Source organism: Phalaenopsis equestris, unplaced genomic scaffold, assembly GCF_001263595.1.
Source record: "Phalaenopsis equestris unplaced genomic scaffold, ASM126359v1 Scaffold000011, whole genome shotgun sequence".
Classification (NCBI taxonomy): domain Eukaryota; kingdom Viridiplantae; phylum Streptophyta; class Magnoliopsida; order Asparagales; family Orchidaceae; genus Phalaenopsis; species Phalaenopsis equestris.
Genome location: NW_018164453.1, coordinates 83,090 through 102,862, shown reverse-complemented (window position 1 = coordinate 102,862; position 19,773 = coordinate 83,090). Strand labels below are relative to the sequence as shown.

Below are 19,773 nucleotides of genomic sequence, written 5' to 3'. Positions count from 1 at the left end.
CTTCCATACAGGGGCAGTTATATTAGGTAAATATTAACCCCTAATCAAATCTAATTAAGATGGAATTAGGCAGTAAAATTTGAATTTTAAAAGTTTGAAATTTGAAATAATCCTGGCTTGTGTTCAGCCTGTGTTGAGCTCGAATTGAGCCCGGGCTGAACCCGAACCCGTGCCCCGCTAATTAAAAGAAACGTGCATCGATTTTCGTGTTGTTCGTGCGAGCGTGGAACCACAACAATATGGGTGTCCAAGTGGGAGTCCTTTCCACCTAAAGTCGACGTTTCGGACGCGTCGGCGCGGTCCGTTTCGTCATCCGGGATCGTCCGAACGAGTTTGCAGACGGACGAGTCAATTTAAGCCAAAATTGTGTGGGGTGCGATGCGTGCGCAAAATGCGGCGTTATCGAGCGTTCGGGTCGCCAAGGGGTTTAGAGGTTGCTCCTATTAATGTAGGAACTCGACTCGAGTTTCATGTGTAGATCCTAATCAACTCAACAGAATGTCGAGGATTTGGGACCGCCCATGTGAAACTTGAAGGAGTGACGAGGTGACTTGAATTTTCTAAATGGTGTGGGTTCCGTACTAGTCCTCTAAGAGAGTCGAACAGGGAAAGCCTAAAGCTAGGAAGCTAGACTAAAGCTAGACCTTAGGCTCTAAAAAGAGAAGTGAAGACCTCATCCGAAAATGAGGTCAACACCCTTACCCTTAATAGCTCTATTCACCCTTCCTCCTACCCATACACATGCCTCATTTTCTCCCTTACGCACATGTGACCAGCCTCCTCCTTCCCTCGTGCACGAGACCACGATAACTTCTCAACTTCAACTTTCCCATATTGTCACCCTCGCCTGTTCAACGGCTCTTTTTTGGGTTAAATTGCAAACTTCGCCGCCCTTGTCGGGCCCTAGTGCATCATCTCCTCAGTTTAACGATCACAGATGTCATTTCCAATCGCCATCAGCTTTGATTGATGCACGGGGAAGCCCAAGGTTGCGCTCATCGACCTTCCTGCCTTCCTTCATATGTGTCGATCGACTAAGTAAGTCGTTCACACTCAGAGTCAGCATCTCCTATGAAGCCTCTCGATCTCGTCTCTACCTCTCTTCATAAATGTTAATTTATAGAATGAATTTGCCCCTTCAAGTTCCCCATAGCTCACTTCATTTCCCTCTCCTCGATTCCCGCAATTTCTCCCTTTTTTTTTTTATCCAGAAGATGAAACAAGGCATTACACATACCACCCAATATATTTGTATTACATATCTATCACTTAATGACTAGGGGTGGGATGGGGTAGGGGGCAGCTCTAGGCGAATTTACATACATACCACCCTATTCTTATGCATTTAGTAATCTAACACCTAAACTTTTTTTTTTTTTTTTTTTTTTTTTTTGGGGAGGGGGGGGGAGGGCCAATTCTTATTTGACATATTTAACACCTAAATTTTGCTTTTTATATTTATACAAATCAAAATCTTTGATATCACATCGAAGATACCATTGTTTTAACTTTTATATGTTATATGTTCATTATTTAATTAATTGAGCTAAAATGAGTCAAACGCAATTGAATGTTTGTATTCGACTCATTTACAATCAAACGCAATTGAATGTTTGTATTCGACTCATTTATAATTCAGGCTCAAAAAATATCTTCTTGTTCGGCTTGTTTGCTTAATAAATGAACGATGAGCTTTTTTAATAACCCTAGTTAAAACTATATATACAACAACCTGAATCAAAATAACTTCCATAAATTTCACACAGACTTCTCAAGCCGGCAATTATGACCTGCAATCCTAAGTTGAGGTGACTTTTTCATAATTTATGTAATATTAAATTTGTTTATAAATTGCTTATTTTCAGACAGAATATCCATAACTACAACAATTAAATATTATGACTGTTGAAACAGTAAACATGGAGGAAGTTCTCATCATACCTACTTCATCTTCAAATGCAGCGCTGTTCAAGTCAGCAACCAACTTACCAATAGAATCTTTAGTTCCATTCTGATGATAAGAATCAAAAGAATTTATTGTTTAAGGAAAATAACATTGGCAGTTGCAAAATCTAAAATTTCACTTGAGCTTGAAGCCAAAACGAAAGAGCTAAAGTAATATGTATTGAAATAAATGGGTTAAAACAATTTAGCTGTCCAAAACCTTTGACAGAAGTTAACAAACACACAAGTGCCTAATTTGTGGGCATTGCACAAACAGTGAGGACACATCAAACAAAAAGCTTGAAGTAGTTATAAAAACCACTAAATCTGAAGAGAAAACAGAAGCCAAATCAATGAAAAACATCCGACTAGATCATACTGAAAACTGAGAATGATATTGCAAATTATTGATATCAAAATGCAAATTAAATCTCATCTGCCCGGCATGCCGGGCTATAATAAACGATAAAAAATGTTAAACTAAAAAGGCAGACTAAGCAAGATGTAATTCAACAATTTCTCGAGTATAATATGCCAAATTATTGAAAAAACAAGTTTTGAAGTCAAAACTAACCAAATAATGGAGCTTTAATAAACCGAAGAAAACCTCAAAACTCAAATTCCATGCATTCCCATACATTAAAGGTTTAGGGAAATTTTAAGGACTGAATTGCTATCCCTATTAAAATACCTGTTTTCATTTGTCATATGTCCATTAAGAATATGATTGTTAAATCAAATTAATAAAGAAATGGCTACTTGGGAAAGAATGAACTTGCCATCACAATACCTGCAATTCATCATAGAAATCAAATATCCTATAATCTTTCTTCTTAGAATTTAACCATATTCAATAGCCACTGATACAATGACAAAAATTAAGGAGGAGCCACTCTACATGATGGAAGAAGATTATAACAGTAGATTATACTTACGCATTTCCAATTGCCTCCAACAAAAAACTGCAGGTAAAATAGGATGGCATCAGAATCAGCAAAGCATAGGAAATGAGCAGAACATAATTCATTTGCAGTAATTAAAAGTATTGAACATTTACAAACATATCACATAATTCTTATACATTTACATGTCTAACACTTGAAACCTAATTTTTACATGCATACCACCTTACCAACGCATGAAAATACGTATTTTACCTTTTAAAAATTAAAATGGTGGTCTTTCTGACGTGATGGTAAAGATTTGGCGGTATAAAGGTAAAAAACAAAGTTTAGATGTTAGATACGAAAATACACTGGAATTGAGTTGTATGTATAGAAATGCCCTTAAAAGTATATCAAAGTTCCAGTTCAATTATTAAGAAGATGACATTCTGCAAAAAAAATTTTTTTTTTTTTTTGACTAAATAAAACAGTATCAGGTCTTCAAGTTAGCATATGATAAAGTAGAAATAATATATTGCCAGATAAGAAATGTCAGGAGGCCATGTATAGTCAGGAGTACAAATGTGAACCCCAAACAAAGTTGAGAAAGCAGACCCCACATTCAGCTAATAGGAAGAAAGGGTGATGAATTCATAGTATACGTGCATCCAAATATAGCCTAGAGCGGATTCAAGTCAAGTTGACCTGCCTCACAGGAAGAGTTCAAATTGTCTAAAATAATTTAATTGAGTATACTTGGCCCAAAGTGAAGCAAAGCCACACGATTTCCAACAGCAATCACCCAAATTCGTACTCAAAGCTACGCAACCATATGTCTAATTAAGGAAAGTCATTCAAATATCCAATCCACTCACTAGATCATAGTAAACCTCAGTGAAGTTGACAAGAAATTTCACTGAATTCAGCTTCTATTAAACAATAAACATAAATGTAAGCTAATTTTTTTAGAGCAAGAATTTGCTAAGCTTTACTTTGTAATTTTATTTTTATTGTTCAAATGTGGTTTTTTTATTGCATTGTCACTTGATAAAATCCTATAAATAGGGGATCAGAAGCCAAGGCAAATTTAATCATTTATTCAAGTTTTATACTTTATGGCAATGGAGCGAAATTCAATAGCTTCTCACTCTAGATTTTTTTTACGTAACTCCTTTTCTATTGTTTCTTAACCATTACTGTCCGAGAGGTTTTAGTGTTGTCGACGAACAAATTTGAATCAAAACATTAAGCTGAGCCGAAATTTGGGGTACAGAGGATATAAGGCTAACGTTGATGATGGTCGTTGATAAAAAATGCCAAATAGCTGTGTCTTGAACATAACAATTTCAACTTCAGTTCTCAAATGAAATTAGACGTAATAATTGCTATGAAAAATTTATTGTCACGAAATAAATAAATTGATGGATTGAGGTACAAATTTATAGATTTTCCTCATTTCTTAGTAATGCATATCAATATGTCAGACTTAACCTTTTCATTCTTTTAGTACAATTACTTGTTACTATTGGCCATACCAACTTGCATAAACGATAGATAACATTGAGTTCATCTTGACAGTGTAGCAAAAAGTTTACTCCAATATGACAGATCATAGCATGTCAGAAATAGCTATTTCGTTAATGGAAAGGAAGAGAATATGAGAAACTTCTATCACACAAAGTAAAAAATTATTTCAAAAGAGGCAATGGATTGCCAAGTTGCTGAGGCATGAGGGACAATGCAGCTACATTAATAGATGTGTGGAGTTAAAGGAAGCACATTATGCAATTAAAAAAAATCATGAGACCTACATTAAATCTGATATTTAGTGTTTAAAGAGGGTTTGGTTGCTCCCGGTTGTTTGAGTTTTATAACAAGTTTTAACTTGAAAACTACCAAAGGCTTTTATAAGGGGCATCTGAAGTTGACATTTTTTAGATGAATGTTTAACAAATTTTATCAAAATTTCTTCAAAACAGATTTTATAAAAACCAGGGGAAATCAAGTTCATTGATTCTTTAGCATGCTTCCTAGTTGCCCCACTACTTCACGCAACTCTCCAACATTGTCACCCCTAACACCTCTCCATCATTATGCCCCTAATGTTCCCTTCTCAATACCGGACATTCTTTCTCAGCAACATGTCTTGCCTTAGTTTCTTTAACGACTTAGATTTAGTAATTTAGTGTATATCAACCCTTTTTAGGAGCATCTCGTAATTTTTTTCATTTATTGTAGATCCAAGGTTGTTGTTGTGTTTTACAATGGTTTGATTAGTTTTCTATGGAGAAATGCATTTTCTTTTGTTCAATCTAACTGAAAAATATAGCTTCAAGTGAAATCAAACAATATTTGTTGATTTGTCTTTAATTTTCTTCAAAAAAAATTTGGCTTTGCATATTATTTATTTATGTTTTGTTAGTTGAGAAGTTCATACAAATAGCTAAATGAATAGATTTGCAACCATGGAACCACATTTTTTTTCTCAAATGTGCTTGTGCTCTAAGAGTTCAAGTCTGATTAAGCCTTATTTGGGTAGGTACAAGCATTGATTTGAGTATATATTATTGACTTTGAAAAAATATTCTCCAAGACAAAAATACATAAAGTCATTATTGTTGAAGAGAGAATTCTGTTGAAATTGTTCATTTATATGTTTCTATTATTTGTGATTATGATGAGCCATGTTGGATTTTGATATTTATTCAATTTATTAAACCCGTCAACTTCAATTCTTAAGAGGGGAATCAGACGAGTTAAGTTAGACTTACAACCCTATCTTATAAGCAAGGCGGCCCGATTAGCCCGCGCAGCATTTTCAAACCAATTAGTTGACCATTCAACACATTGGTTGGAGCACATGCAAGCTTTGAAAATATGTGTAATTGATTTGCTTATATAGACATCTTAAATTATATATAGCTAAAAAGTATCTCAAGTGATGCTCATCAAAGTCTTAAGAGTGGGCTCACATTTCAAAATATCTCATTTAACTTAAAAAAACGATGAACTTCATATATATTTTAAAATTGTTCAAAGCTTGAGTATTTGCAAGAGCATTATGATTTTAGGCTTTAAAAAGAGACTGCCTTTTGTTAACTAGCAAACACATTGCGAATCAGGTGGCAAGAATTTAAAATCAAACTTAGCTTATCAATTCAAGATATTTGAGTTTCAATTTAAGCTTAGCCTTGTGAATTTTGGTACTTCAATTTTAGCCTAAAACCCAAATGTAGTAAGTTATTTTTTAAAGTACAAATATTTAATATTTGGTTCAATTCAAATGATTCAAACCGAAGAGTTTAGATTTCAAAATTCCAAATTTTTTGATTAATTGTAAACTCTAAGCTCTTAATTTTAAAAGATCAACTTTACGTTAATCTAACCATCGAGACTTAAGTTTAAAAGTTCACATTAACTTTGATTTTAAACTTTAAAATTTCAAGTTTGAAAAGCTCAAAAAAATTTTATTATCTTTAAAAGCCCTAAGAGCCTAAAGTTTTAAAACTTTAAAATATTCAATACTTTTAAGCCTAAAGAGCCTAAAAATTTTGAACTCTCAAAATTTTTAACCTATTTTAAAATTCAAATGATTTATCATAAAAATTCGAAAATTCATGGTTAAAGTAGTTTACAAATCCAAAACACCCAAAATTTTGACAGTTTCTATGCGCTAACCCCTGTTTGTGGGCACATGAGAATGTCAATCTTCCCAATTGTCTAAAGAGTCGAGCTGGTCAGTATTGTGAGACACTGCGGTCGGGAAGCAAAAGTATAAAGTTAACTTGCGATCTTAAAAGACGCAATGAGCCTTCAAAGTACCTACTCGAAAGAATAAATATCAAACCAGTATTTCCCAAACGGTACTTTGTTTTCCCTGAACGAAACTTAATTCCCTACAGACGGGTGCTCGTTTTTTCACAAATGGGTGTTTTAAAAAAATCCCCATTTTAAAAAGGTTTTCCAAACAAGTTTGCGTTTTTCCCCAAACGGTAATTAAATTCCACACGAACAGGTACTCACGCTTCCTTAGGTGGATATTTTCAAAAAAATTGCCCCATTTTTGCCCAAAAAATACCTTTCGAGCCTCCACATCGTTGACAGCGATGATGTCGACACAATAATAAGAAATAACAATACATTACAGACATTCTTCTTTTCTTGTTATTTATATATACAACACTAATAACATAATAACATAAAAGAAAATGCATAGTAAATAGTGAAATGGCTCAGCTAGGTTTAAAATGGGCTCGGGTAGGGTGCCTTGGGTTGTACTTGAATAAGAAGGCTCGGTTCGATAATGGGCTTTAGGTAGAAGGGATCGGGTTTGGCAACAAGAAGGGGGCCAGGGGGAGTTCAGCTGCAGAGGAGATTGGATCGTAGACAAGGCTTCAGGCGATTTGCAAGGGGAGGAACGGTAGGGACGTACAGCGTCGGTGCGAGATGAGGAGGAGCGGCTACTGGGTCACGCGAATAGTGGACGACGGCAAGGTTTCCAACAATGGAGAAGGTAAGGATCATGGCGGAGATGGTAAGGTCACGACTGTCGTTCGGTGGGTTGCAGCACATGGAGGAACTATGTCTGCGAGGTCTTCCAGCATTTGGTTTGCATGAATAAGAGAGGAGGAAGGAAATTTAGGAGGTGCTCAGGTAAGACAGGTTGGGGCTTAGTTGTCACAATGCGGAAAAGGTGGCATGTGATTATCGCGTGCGGCGTGGAGCTTCCCAGCAAGAGATGGGCGACCTTTGCGACAGGGAAAATAACGATGTTGGCAGTTTGGTCTTGTGAACAGGGGAACGACGACAGAGCTCTGTGCAAGGGAGGAAACATACAAACTAGGGAAAAGCAAGCAACTTACGATTTTGTTGCACGAGCTTTGCACAGGAGAAGATTAACGAGAAGGAGGATTGATTGCAAGAGAAGAACACTTCGCTCTGTTGCGGCCAAACCGACTGGACAAACGAGAACCTTTAGTGCAGAGCTTCGGGCTGCGATTTTCAACATACAGAACAAAATGGAGAACGACAGAGAGATCGGGCAAATGAGCAAGTTACAGGAGCCCTTTACTTCGAACAGAAGCGCAAACAGTTAATGGGATGAGAGTGGGAAGTAATGATTCAACTTTAATTGAATTTAATTAAATCTAATTAAATATAATTAATAGTATTAATTATTTTTTAATACTCTTCTAACATTAACAACAACAATAAAACTTTACGCATGTAGTTCAACTTAGTGTTACACTAGCTCAACATCCACCAACTGAGACTATGATTAATGAGAATAAGGTCCTATTCCTATTAACCCATTAATAAAGATTACATGAGATTAACATTTATGATAACACTTGTTTGGGTTAATCATATCCATAAGAATGTTCAACCATCATAATCTAGGTAATAAAACAGGGAATGAAATTGGAGAGAGTGGCTCTAAAAACCATGCAACTAATGATCTTTCTAGTCAACATAAGAAAGACGAGTTTAGCAAGCGACCCATTCAAAAGCTTGTTGAGGTTAGAATGAATATGATTGACAGAAAGTTCGTTGACAAGTTTCTAGTACAATTTTTTATTGTATGTCCACATAAGATTCAAAAACAAATCTAATTAATAAGGCTATGTTGGCAATCTTGGAGGCCTTAAACACTAAACTCGACATTATATTTATGAGCATGTCCCAGTCTACATATTTGGATAGAACAACTGCATATTAGAAATATGTTATTTCTCAAACCCACTTTGGTTGCCTAATCCTAATAATGATGAACACGTGATGGAAGATTTGTTAATACTTGTGATGATAAGTTTTCTAGTACATGTGATGAGATTTTGTTGTTCATTTGTTTTATTGGTCGTGGAATATTTATTGGCAATTATTTTCCTAACTGATCTGTGACATGATACAATTTATATCTATATTTGGGCCATCAAAATTTCATTGTAATGGTATGAATGCTTAGATGCTGCTTGGTTATTGTCAATCGTTTATCCTAAATTAGCATGTTGATGTAAAGATACAACTAATTTCATTATGACCATATTGTCTCTACTTGTGTGTGATTTATTAGAAGAGTGAAAAAAAAGCAAGTCTTTTGATATTTCAAAATTTGAGGATAATAGCAAAATTATCTCACCACCGCGATCAATATATGGTAAAGCTTATTTTGGCCAATAATATGTGAATGAGGAGCTCGTGAGCTATTCCACTCGACCATGTGCTTTTCTTTTCCAATTGTTTCTTTAATTCAACTTTAAGGAATCAAGCAGGAGTTTACTATTAGACAACAAAAATTATTTGTTATTATGCAGCTGGAGGTATTTCTATGGCAAGTACGGCATGCCCACAACTATTGCATATGTACTTGCTCCCTTAATTATTAAACTTCAACATTGTAAACAATTTTAGGAACAAAGGTGATTTCTGCATAGTACGAGCAAAGGTTAAAATTAAAATTGGTGACAATATAAGATAATGGCTTTACATAATGATTTATTATTTATTTATTATTAATATTGGCCATTACTTTATGCTTTTTACTAATATTGTTTACAATTTTATGCACTCAAAATTTCTTGAGTATGATACTATATTGTCTGTGTGAGGTGACAACCAAGAGCCTATAATTCATTGGAAAAATATCATGACAAAATGAATAATTTTATAGAATCCTTGTAACCAACATGCCCAGTCATTGGATGATGGTCCAAGGTCTTGGTCTTAAAGTGCTTAAGAAGGAATATAAAAGCCATGGAGATTGTGTGCACTAATGAGGACCTAAAAGATGTGGTTTGTCGCATTTCACAGTTGCTCCCTATCTTAATTTTGTGGAAGTTTTGATAGTTTATTTTATGTATGGATATCTAGCATGTTCAATGTCGTAATATGGTTGTATTATGTTGCTGTTGACATAATACTTCTAATGATGCTATACAAACATGATTAATTTAATGTTTTTATGTTGATATTTGCACGACTTATTTTGATGGTATTCAAAGGCTATATAACTGTCTTTGTTATATTATGAATTATAGGGATAAAATAATTATTTAGTTTGGTAGAGATATGCTACTAAGTAATTCACAAAACCACTAAATCTCCTTGAATCACAAATTCTCTCAAACAACTAGCCCAGGAATTTCATAGAAATTAAAAAATGGATTTTATCAAAACCAATTTTAATAAAATCTATTTCGAACAAAAGAGGCCCTAACTATTAAAAATATAGACCATTTTGAAAACAGGAAAGTAGCGGAATTTAGGATCAAGATAATGCTTCCCAACATTCCCGAATGTGATACGATTTGCTTCGCCATATCCCTTATAACAAACTGCACCAACAAATTGTTATAATTTGAGGAGAGAAGGTCATTCAAACCCTCAAAGAGTCATTCTTGCACAAAGGCCATTGATTAATTTTATTTCATTATATTTCCAAATAAAAATTGTCTAAATCCCAAAAACAATCACTTTTGAGCCAATTAAGGGCCTGTTTGGGGTAGCTTATTTGGTGTGGTACATTTTGAAAACACCGAAAGAAGGGTTTGGTTACTGCGGTGTTGTAGATTATTCGAATAATCCAATAAAAATTCCTGCTAAACGCGATCGCGGGTTCGACCCCGCGCCCCGTGTTCTTTCGAGTATCTATTACTCTGCTGCCCCTCTCTCGCGTCTCGTCTGCCCTAGGTGATTGTCTCTCTCGATCACTCTTGCGAACCCAATACCTCTTTCTCGTCCTTCTCACCCTCTCACGCGTCTCTCTCGTGCTTCGCGTTGCCTTTCTCCTCTTCCTCCCTCTGATCTCTGGTTGTTGTGCTTTGTAAGTAATTTCTGTGGTAATTTTCGATGGTATGGATTTCTTTATGCGATTTTTTGTTTTCTCATTTGCAGTTTGTTGTGAGAAGTTTGTGATCTTTGTGATTTGTAACTTTCTGATTTGCCATTTGAAATTTTCGATTTTCAATTTGGGATTTGAGTCTTTCAAAAAAAATGAAAAATGTGGAATGGTGTTTGGGGAATGATGTTTGGAGAATGGATGAAAGAGTGTGCTTGATTTGGAGAATGGATGGAGAGTGTGCTTGATTTGGAGATAGCAATGTTTCGGTTGCCCTGTATGTTACCGGTTGAATATGGGATGGCCTTCTATCATTACCTCCACTCATTATTGAGTGAGGATTTGAAAAATAGATGAAATTCAGTGCTTGATTTGTACATATTGGGTGTCCTCAAAATTATGTACAATTTTTTTATTGAGTGAGGATTTGAAAAATAGATGAAATTCAGCGCTTGATTTGTACATATTGGGTGTCCTCAAAATTACCTACAATTTTTTTTTATTTTTTTTAAAAATTATGTACAATTTTTTTTTTTTTTAATAGGAATCCGAATAATGGATGAAAGAGGGTGCTTAATTTGTAGATACCAACGTTTTTGGTGCCCTATGTGTAATATGGGATGGGGTTTTATCACTTCCTTTGATGTTTGAATGAGAATTTGAAAAATGGATAAAATAAGATGTTTATTTTGTAGATAGTAATGTTTATTTTGTTGATGTTCGAAAATGGATAAAATAAGATGTTTATTTTGTAGATAGCAATGTTTATTTTGTTGATGTTCGAATGAAAAATACGGGATGGGGTTTTATCACTTCCTTTGACATTTGAGTGAGAATTTGAAAAATGGATGAAATAGGGTGTTTGATTTGTACGTAGCATTGTTTCGGTTGCTCTGTATGCACTTGTCTCAAATGAAAACTATGGGATGGATGTTTGAGAGAGAATTTGAAAAATGGATGAAATATGGTGCTTATTTTTGTGGATAGCAACGTTTCGGGTGCCCTGTATGTAATTGCCTCAAATGAAAAATATGGGACGGGGAAGGGGTATCATTTCCTTTCATGTTGGAGAAAGAGTTTGATAAATGGATGAAATAGGGTGCTTGATTTGTATATAGCATTGTTTCGGCTACACTGTTTGTGATTGTCTTAAATGAAAAATATAAGATGGGGTTTTATCATTTCCTTTAATGTTTGAGTGAGAATTTGAAAAATGGATGAAATAGGGTGCTTGATTTGTACATAGCATTGTTTCGGGTGCCCTGTAAGTAATTGCCTCAATTCAAAATTATGGATTTGATGTTTGAGCGAGAATTTGAAAAATGGATGAAAGATGATGCTTAATTTGTAGATAGCAACGTTTCGAGTGTCCTGCATGTAATTGCCTCAAATGGCAAATATGGGATGGGGTTTTATCACTATCTTTCATGTTTGAATGAGAATTTCAAAAATGAATGAAATAGGATGCTTGATTTGTAGATGGCAATGTTTTCTTCAAATTACATACAGAACACTTAAAACCAATGACTGTGATATGGGTTGTGGTGGTTGTGTTGTGGGTTGGGTTGTGGTATTGTGCCTCTGTGATGTGGTGTCTGTAGGATGTGTGTGAGAGAGTGGTTGGTATTGGTTTGATGGTTGTGGGTTGGGTTGTTGTGGACCTGTGGTGTTGTGTCTTATGGTATGGTGAATGTGGGATGTGTGTGGAGGTGTGGTTGGGTGGTTGTGATATAGTGGCATTGGGCTGAGTGGTTGTGTTGTGGGCTATGTTGTGGGTTGTGGTGGTTGTGCTGAGAGTTGGGTGGTTGGGGTGATTGTGTCATGTGATGTGGTGGTTGTGGGATGTGTGCGAAGGTGTGGTTGTGGTTGTGGGTCTTGTTGTGTTGTGTGTTGTGGTTATTGTCAAACATTAATATTTTATTTTTTTATGCTAGTAACGCAACAGTTAAGACTAAAGAAGGTGGTTGTGTTGTGTGCTATGTTGTGGGTTGTGGTGGTTGTGCTGAGAGTTGGGTGGTTGGGGTGATTGTGTCATGTGATGTGGTGGTTGTGGGATGTGTGCGAATGTGTGGTTGTGGTTGTGGGTCTTGTTGTGTTGTGTGTTGTGGTTATTGTCAAACATTGTTGTTGTTGTTGTTGTTGTATGCTAGTAACGCAACAGTTAAGACTAAAGAAGTCGGTTCATCAACCATGTGAGATAGGGAATCCTAACTCATATTATGTGACATCTGTCTTAAGAAGGTTGGGCTAGGAAATAGATCCATTATATATTTTACAAGGAATGGTGAAAAAATATTATGAAAAAGTTCAAGAAAATGACAATAAGATAATACGACAGGTTAAAATTTAAGAACAAGTGGGATCAGTTCAAAAAAATCGAAAAATATGAAAGGAATTAAAGCGGGGATCCACGGGCTTGGTTTGGGATCTAATCAAACGGACCATTGATGTTTCGGAGGAATGGTGGGTTGAGAAATTAAATGTAATAACTTATCACTAAAAGACTTTATTTTCATTACTTTCTCTTCCTTAACTATATGAAGTAATCAACTTGTACACACATTGCAAGCAGTGCTAACTGTCAAGAAATTCAAACTCAGTGGAATTGACCATGATCTGGAAGAAAAGTTGAATTGTATGTTTAGTAGGGTTATAACAACGGGGACTCATGTCTAAACTCCTAGTGAGCAAGGGTTTGTAAGCATACCAAAGGACTTAGATGTCGAGAATGTAACTGGCTCCGGCAAAGGCGCAAAGCCAAACCAAAATAAACTAGAGTCTACAAGCAGGTGAAAGTGTCCTAAAATGGAGAAAAGGAAAAAAAAGGTCCCTTCTTTCATCATAAGTCAAATGAAAAAACTTATGGCTTCATGCATGAGTGATCCTGGGACTTCACATGCGACCTCCATGGACGAGCCTATTCATTTGAGAATATGTAGTTATATTTGAACTCCTTGAAATTGTTGGAGGACCCGACCCGTATACAAATCTTCATGAAGATGACTCCTGACCGTAGGGTCAATTATTTACGTTTTTCTCTTTTAGCAACAAGGATGACTGATTTATTGTTGTTACCGTTGAACAATTAGTATTTATTTTCCTATAGTTTGATCGAATATCTGATTTGGATGTTTTTTCCCTTTTTGTAAGATCAATCTATATGTTATTTCGTATATTCGTCTTCTTATTATACGCTTTTTAATTTGATTTTTTATGTTCTTTAACATTATTTGATTGACATGTAATACATGAACACAGTACTTCTTTAGTATGGATTCATAAAGAGAGAGGCGCAGAAGAAAAATTGTGACAGCAGTTTATATATTGTACTAATACTACAACTCATACGGTGATCAAACTCCCTACATGACATTTACTTACATTGGTGATAAATGGGTTGGGGAGCTACTACAAGAACACCCTACAAGATTCAGCAACATGTTTCGTATGACACAGCTTATATTTGTGGATCTGCTTGATGAACTACATAAGAACCATGAACTTCATGGCTCCTCAACAATGACAATCAGAGAAAGGTTAACAATAACACTCTACATCTTATCACAGAATGAATCAATGAGAGGAATGATGGAGCAGATTTTGTTTATTTTATACAATTCATGTTTATTTTATGTTCTTTGTATATTTAATATTATTTGTTTGAGCTTTTTGCGATGTTTCATAATTATTTTTTTTCTTTTTCCATTTATTTTTTTTTCCTTTCGGTGGATTTGAAAGGTCTGTGATAAGACGTTTGACCTTATGGGTTCTTCTAGATGGTTTGTTAGTCATTGTTGGTTGGTGTCGCATGTGAATCCTAATGAAGGTAACCAAGTATCTCTCTTCTTTTCGATATCGCAGTTTTTGAGGTTCTTTTGAATCGTTCATTTTGTTGATATGCATATATGAAACACACGAGCTTGATATTACGTTGGTTAAAGGCAACAAGAACCTTTTTTTACAAAGTTCGTTGTCTTCTTGTAGTGACAAATTCGTTGGTTGGTCTTTTGACTTTTCTGAAACCTCGCGCCTACTAAAAAATATAACTAATCACTTTGTTTATCAATTTATGTTCGTTCACTTTATATTGTTCATATTTATGTCCATTCCACGTACATTTGATAATGATTGTTCAGGTTTTTTCCTGCATTTAAAAGTTTTTTTTTTCTTTTTTGTTTCTTTTATTTTTCTTTTTGTGGGTTTGAGAAGTCTATGATGAGACATTAGACCTTAAAGTTCTTCTGAGTGGCCTGACTGTCGGTATTGGTTGTTGTCACATGTAAAATATTATTGAAGACAATCAAATTCCTCACTTTCTCTTTTAGGCGATATGACTTTTGAAATTTTTCTGGATGGTCTTTTTTGGTGATATATATATGTGAAACACACGAACTTAGTATTATCTGGATTAAAGACAACCAAGAATTTTTTTTTTCTAAGGTCAATTGTCTTCTTGTGGTGATAGATTCGTTCATTGGTATACTGTGACTAATGAATTGTCTTTTGAAGCATTCAAAAAAGATGAGTTTAAGGATTTCAGAGACCTCCCGATGAGTGTTATGCCACAGCGGACTACGAAATTCCCTGCTCATGTCACGTCAGACACATGGCTATGGGAGATAATTCTACAGGTGCCCGCAGAGAATCACAGATAAGTGTGACTTCTTCCAATAGGCAAACTGGCAAGCAGATTCTACACTGAGAGTGATCGGGAATTGATGGTATTCCTGGAGGACGGTCAAATTTGTGACATACATCACCTCCATTTTAAAAATAATATTATCATATTATTAAATATTTTTTTAATAATTTTTTTTTATTTTAGTAATAATGATACTCACTGCTAAGTGGGATGTATATCTTATTTTTTTGCACTGTTCTGTAGTGGATTTTTGTTTGTAAAGTATCAAATATATTGCTATAACAATATATTACAAATAGCATTACTACACAGGACAGAATAATCATTTATCCATAAATAGATGTGTCGCAGCTGTTTTCAAACAACATTAAACAACGGGATAGTTAGTTCAGCAGCTTCTACGCATCAGTTTTCTGGGTCAACTGCTGTGCAGCAACTTATTAATAAGTTGTAGCTGCCGCACAGAGATTCAGCAAAAAAAAATTTACGGTAAGAATATTGTGAAATTATTGCATTCAATCATGGCAATGCTTAGATACCGTACTGCTACAGAACAAAACCCTAGAGCATAATCTTTGAAAGAATCCATCTCTTGAAGTAAAACGAAAGTCTCACTGTATTACATAAAATTTCAAACAACTTCCAGATCTCCGCAAATCAGTTCCAAATACAAATAATCACTATGAACGGATGATAAACTGAGTAAAAATACCAGTGAGTGATCTAGTCACCTTGCCAGTGCCGGCCATGGCGACGACTCCGCCGGAAGATCTGCTGGATGCGGCGGCGCCGGTACGGCGCAAAAAGAGGGGGTGGAAGGTAGAGGGCATGAGAGACGTACGACGCAGCCCGTGAAACTGAGGGTATGTGAGTTTCCCGGGTGTGGAAGCCATTGCCATCGTGCTGGCTCTTCTCCTGCTGGCTACCCCGCAGCTCGGAAGCCAAAGACGGGTAAAGATGCGGATGAAGCAATCCAGAGCAAACCAGCTAAAAACAAAAAATCTAGGAACGTGGGGCAGGTTGTGTAAACGAACCAGGCACCTCGAGCCACGCTCGATTTGGGTTTTATGATTGTTTTTATATTGTTTATGATTTCGAATTGGTTCATGTATAATTTTATTCACTATAAAAAAATAACATTAATTAAAATAATGTTATAGAAAAATGATAAGTATAATGAATAATTAAGAAAAAAATAATTATTATTTGTTTATTATAAGATATAAAATATTTTTTAATATTTTAAAAATAAAATTTTTTAGTTCAATTTATTTTGAATATAATTTATATTAGCAATTTTTCGATGTGACCGTTCAAGTTTGGGCTTGGCTTGTTAGTTCATCTAGCTCAGTTCATGAGCCGCTCATCAAGTCGAGCTCAAGCTAACTCAACTCGCTCCCTTGTTATATTTTGCTTGTGTTTTTTGCAAATGAAACCCTATAGATATCTTGTATCATAAATGATACTATTGTTGATAAGTAATAAAAATAATATGTGACTTCTAATCATTTATTTGTATTTAAAATATTGACACTTTTTATAAGAAAATTATTTTAGAAAGTACTTTCAACAATGTCTTCGTGTAAGTAGATAATGATCAAGTTAGAGGTATAGACAGAGACAGAAATGTTTAGCTTCTTAGAGTCTTTTGGGGCAGTTGCAGTGATTTGAAGAGGCTGTTGTGACTCGTGAAGTTGCTGAAAAAAGAAGTTCAAAAAATTATGGTGCTCGTTATAAAAAAACTTTAAAAAAGTCTTACAGCAGCTTCCTAACAGTTAATGCATATATCCAGAACTTGTGAGAGAATGTGGCTTTTTAGTTGTAGTTTTTTTAAGAACGTGGGTAAAACACAGGAAAAAAAAATGTAGTGCGGTACCGTACCACTGCGCCGAACGCAACCTTAGTTTTCTCTAAGTGCAAGAAATATTTGAATGAAATATTCATAAATCACCCTCTTCAACTAGAGCAATCCAAATAATTATATGATTGGTTATAGTGATTAAAGAGATAGAATTTGTGACATTCCTTTATCTTCTAAATTAAGGTAGTTAGATCATGGAATTGTGATACATAGATTATCTATGATTATAAAAAAAAATCAAAACTATAACTTTTGATCAAGTCTTATTAGTGGGGATGTCTGAATTTTGTCTTGAAAAAATTACAACTTGATAGTTCTACAAATATCTTTAATATTTTTCATCCTATCTCCACACTTGACATTAGCAATTTAGAAAATATGTATAAGAGAAAATTTGTTTGAAGATGAAATAAATTGTTATTAAGAGAATCTATTCATGGTATTATGAAAGCGTTACAAGATTACTTCATTGTTAATATCATATGTTTCTTTATATAAGCCACAAAATGTCATTCATTGATTTTCTATTCTATTTTATAGCAATTATTCAGAATATTCATGGTAAAACACAACATATAAAATTAATGCTAGTTTTAATTGCTTAAAAATAATGAATATAAAGTAGCATTTTTACTTTTGAATATGTTATCCAATTTCTTTAAAGAAGAAATTTATACAATTTATACATTAAATCATCTATCAAAAAAAAAAAATTTCTAAGAGGAACTTAGATATCTTATTGGAAAATAATTTTGATAAAATTGAGACATTCTAATTTGCTTATCATTGTTGAATTTATTGTATAAGTTATATGGATTCAGATGTGCCACAAATTAATATAGTATGACATTTGTCTCAATAAAATCATTATTCACCTCCTAAATTTGCATGTTAAGTAAAATATTTTATAAGAATATAAATTTGTTATGTTTTTAACTCAAAGATGAGGATATCATTAAACTAACACATCAATCACTCATATAAAAAATAATATTGTATATCAGTTAATTAAATAAACACAACAGGATTTTTGCATATTAGTGTAGGATGAATATGACGTTAATATAGAGATAATTCGAAGAAAAGTAGTTTTAGCGTCAGAAAATTGGTCCATGCAAAAACCAGGGTTTGAAATGCAAGTAGCATCAAAAATTTATGACACTAACTGTTTGTGTCGGCTTTAACGTCAAACAATATTGATGTAACTGAATTTGACTCACTCTATATTGATGCAAATGTCAACTGCTGACTTTGCGTCTATTTTTGGCGGACGCAAATTTGTGTATTCTTTTCTGTTAATCATACATGTTGGAGAGGGTGTTATTTAGGATTGGAATGTATTGAAATGCGTCAAAAATTATCGAAGGCATTACTATAAAAAATTTTCAGCGTAAATCCAATGCAAACCTATAGCAAATTATATATATATATAAATATATATTTCAGAACCTGTACACAATGAATATTAATCTCATAAATATTTACTTATCCTCTAGCACAACACAAAACCTATGCACAAATAAATACCAACAACGAAAAAAAATTAATTCAATAAACACTAAGTTAAATGTATAAAATTTCACATCTTTACACAGAATTCATATACAAATTAATAATAATATTTCTCATTTACAATAAGAGAAAATTACTATAATTTCAGAACCTAAGGTTTGCTTGCCACGTCAATCTATAATATACTCAGTCGGTTTTGAGAAAGTGTCCTCAACTCTATAGTTGCTCTCGCGCAACTAATGGATATTGTCACTCATAGTAATGATGCACTGGGCAAGCTCCTTATGGTCTGATAATGATGACCAACAACCACCTTGGGGAGCATAGAAAAACTCTGCCTCAAAGGCAGATTTCCTTGGCTCCAAGTCATACACTCTCCTCTTCTTTTTCCGAGTCACCTGCCTCTAAATATCAAAATCAGGTTATGTAGTGGTAAATTGGCTACTGTTGTTGACGATTGTCAGGATCACACTCGCCCTCCTCCTCTACATATTTTGGATGTGCCCATACTCATCCTACATAGTTAGAACAAAGGATTAATTAGAATTTTATATTAATAGTGTAAAAAACATAGAAAATCACTCAGTTACTTACATTGGCCGAGCCTCCAATTTGGAGTGTGGTGCCCCTGGCCCTTCGATCCACATGTTTTCAGTTACTTACATTGGCCGAGCCTCCAATTTGGAGCCCCTGGCCCTTCGATCCACATGTTCTGTTGGTTGGTTTACCTCTTCTTCTAATAATCAAGAGAGGCCCAAACTCTGGTAAACTGAGGCCAAACCTCCATCCTAACCCAGATATGTTGCTCCCCCTTCCTACGAGTTGTGGTGAACATATCACTTAGTCGATGCCTCCCCTAACCTAAAAAAAGTGGCAGATTAACTGGTGCTGCCCTGAAAGACACTGGAAGGACCTTTGCAAATTAAAAATTATGCAATATTTATTAATATAATAAAATAACTTGAAATTATAATTCTAATTCAAATTAAATGATCCTAGCTCAAACTCTTTGAACTACATGTCCTGAGTTGTTGACATGATCTACTTCTAAATGAGACATGGAGTATCATACCTACTCCTTATGATCTTTGTG

General features: G+C 34.6%; 1 protein-coding gene across 1 annotated transcript in view; it reads right to left on the bottom strand.

The window, feature by feature from the left end:
* The window catches only part of LOC110018331 (triosephosphate isomerase, chloroplastic), a 49,537-nt gene extending 33,174 nt beyond the window's left edge, over positions 1–16,363 (bottom strand). Inside the window, exons 1-3 of the mRNA XM_020715610.1 lie at positions 16,039–16,363; positions 2,880–2,906; positions 1,942–2,011 (exon numbers count right to left, since the gene is read on the bottom strand). Of these exons, the coding sequence (XP_020571269.1) occupies positions 1,942–2,011; positions 2,880–2,906; positions 16,039–16,206 (265 nt within the window). The 5' untranslated portion in view covers positions 16,207–16,363. The remainder of the gene's footprint in view (positions 1–1,941; positions 2,012–2,879; positions 2,907–16,038) is intronic.
* Positions 16,364–19,773: the final 3,410 nt, after the last annotated feature.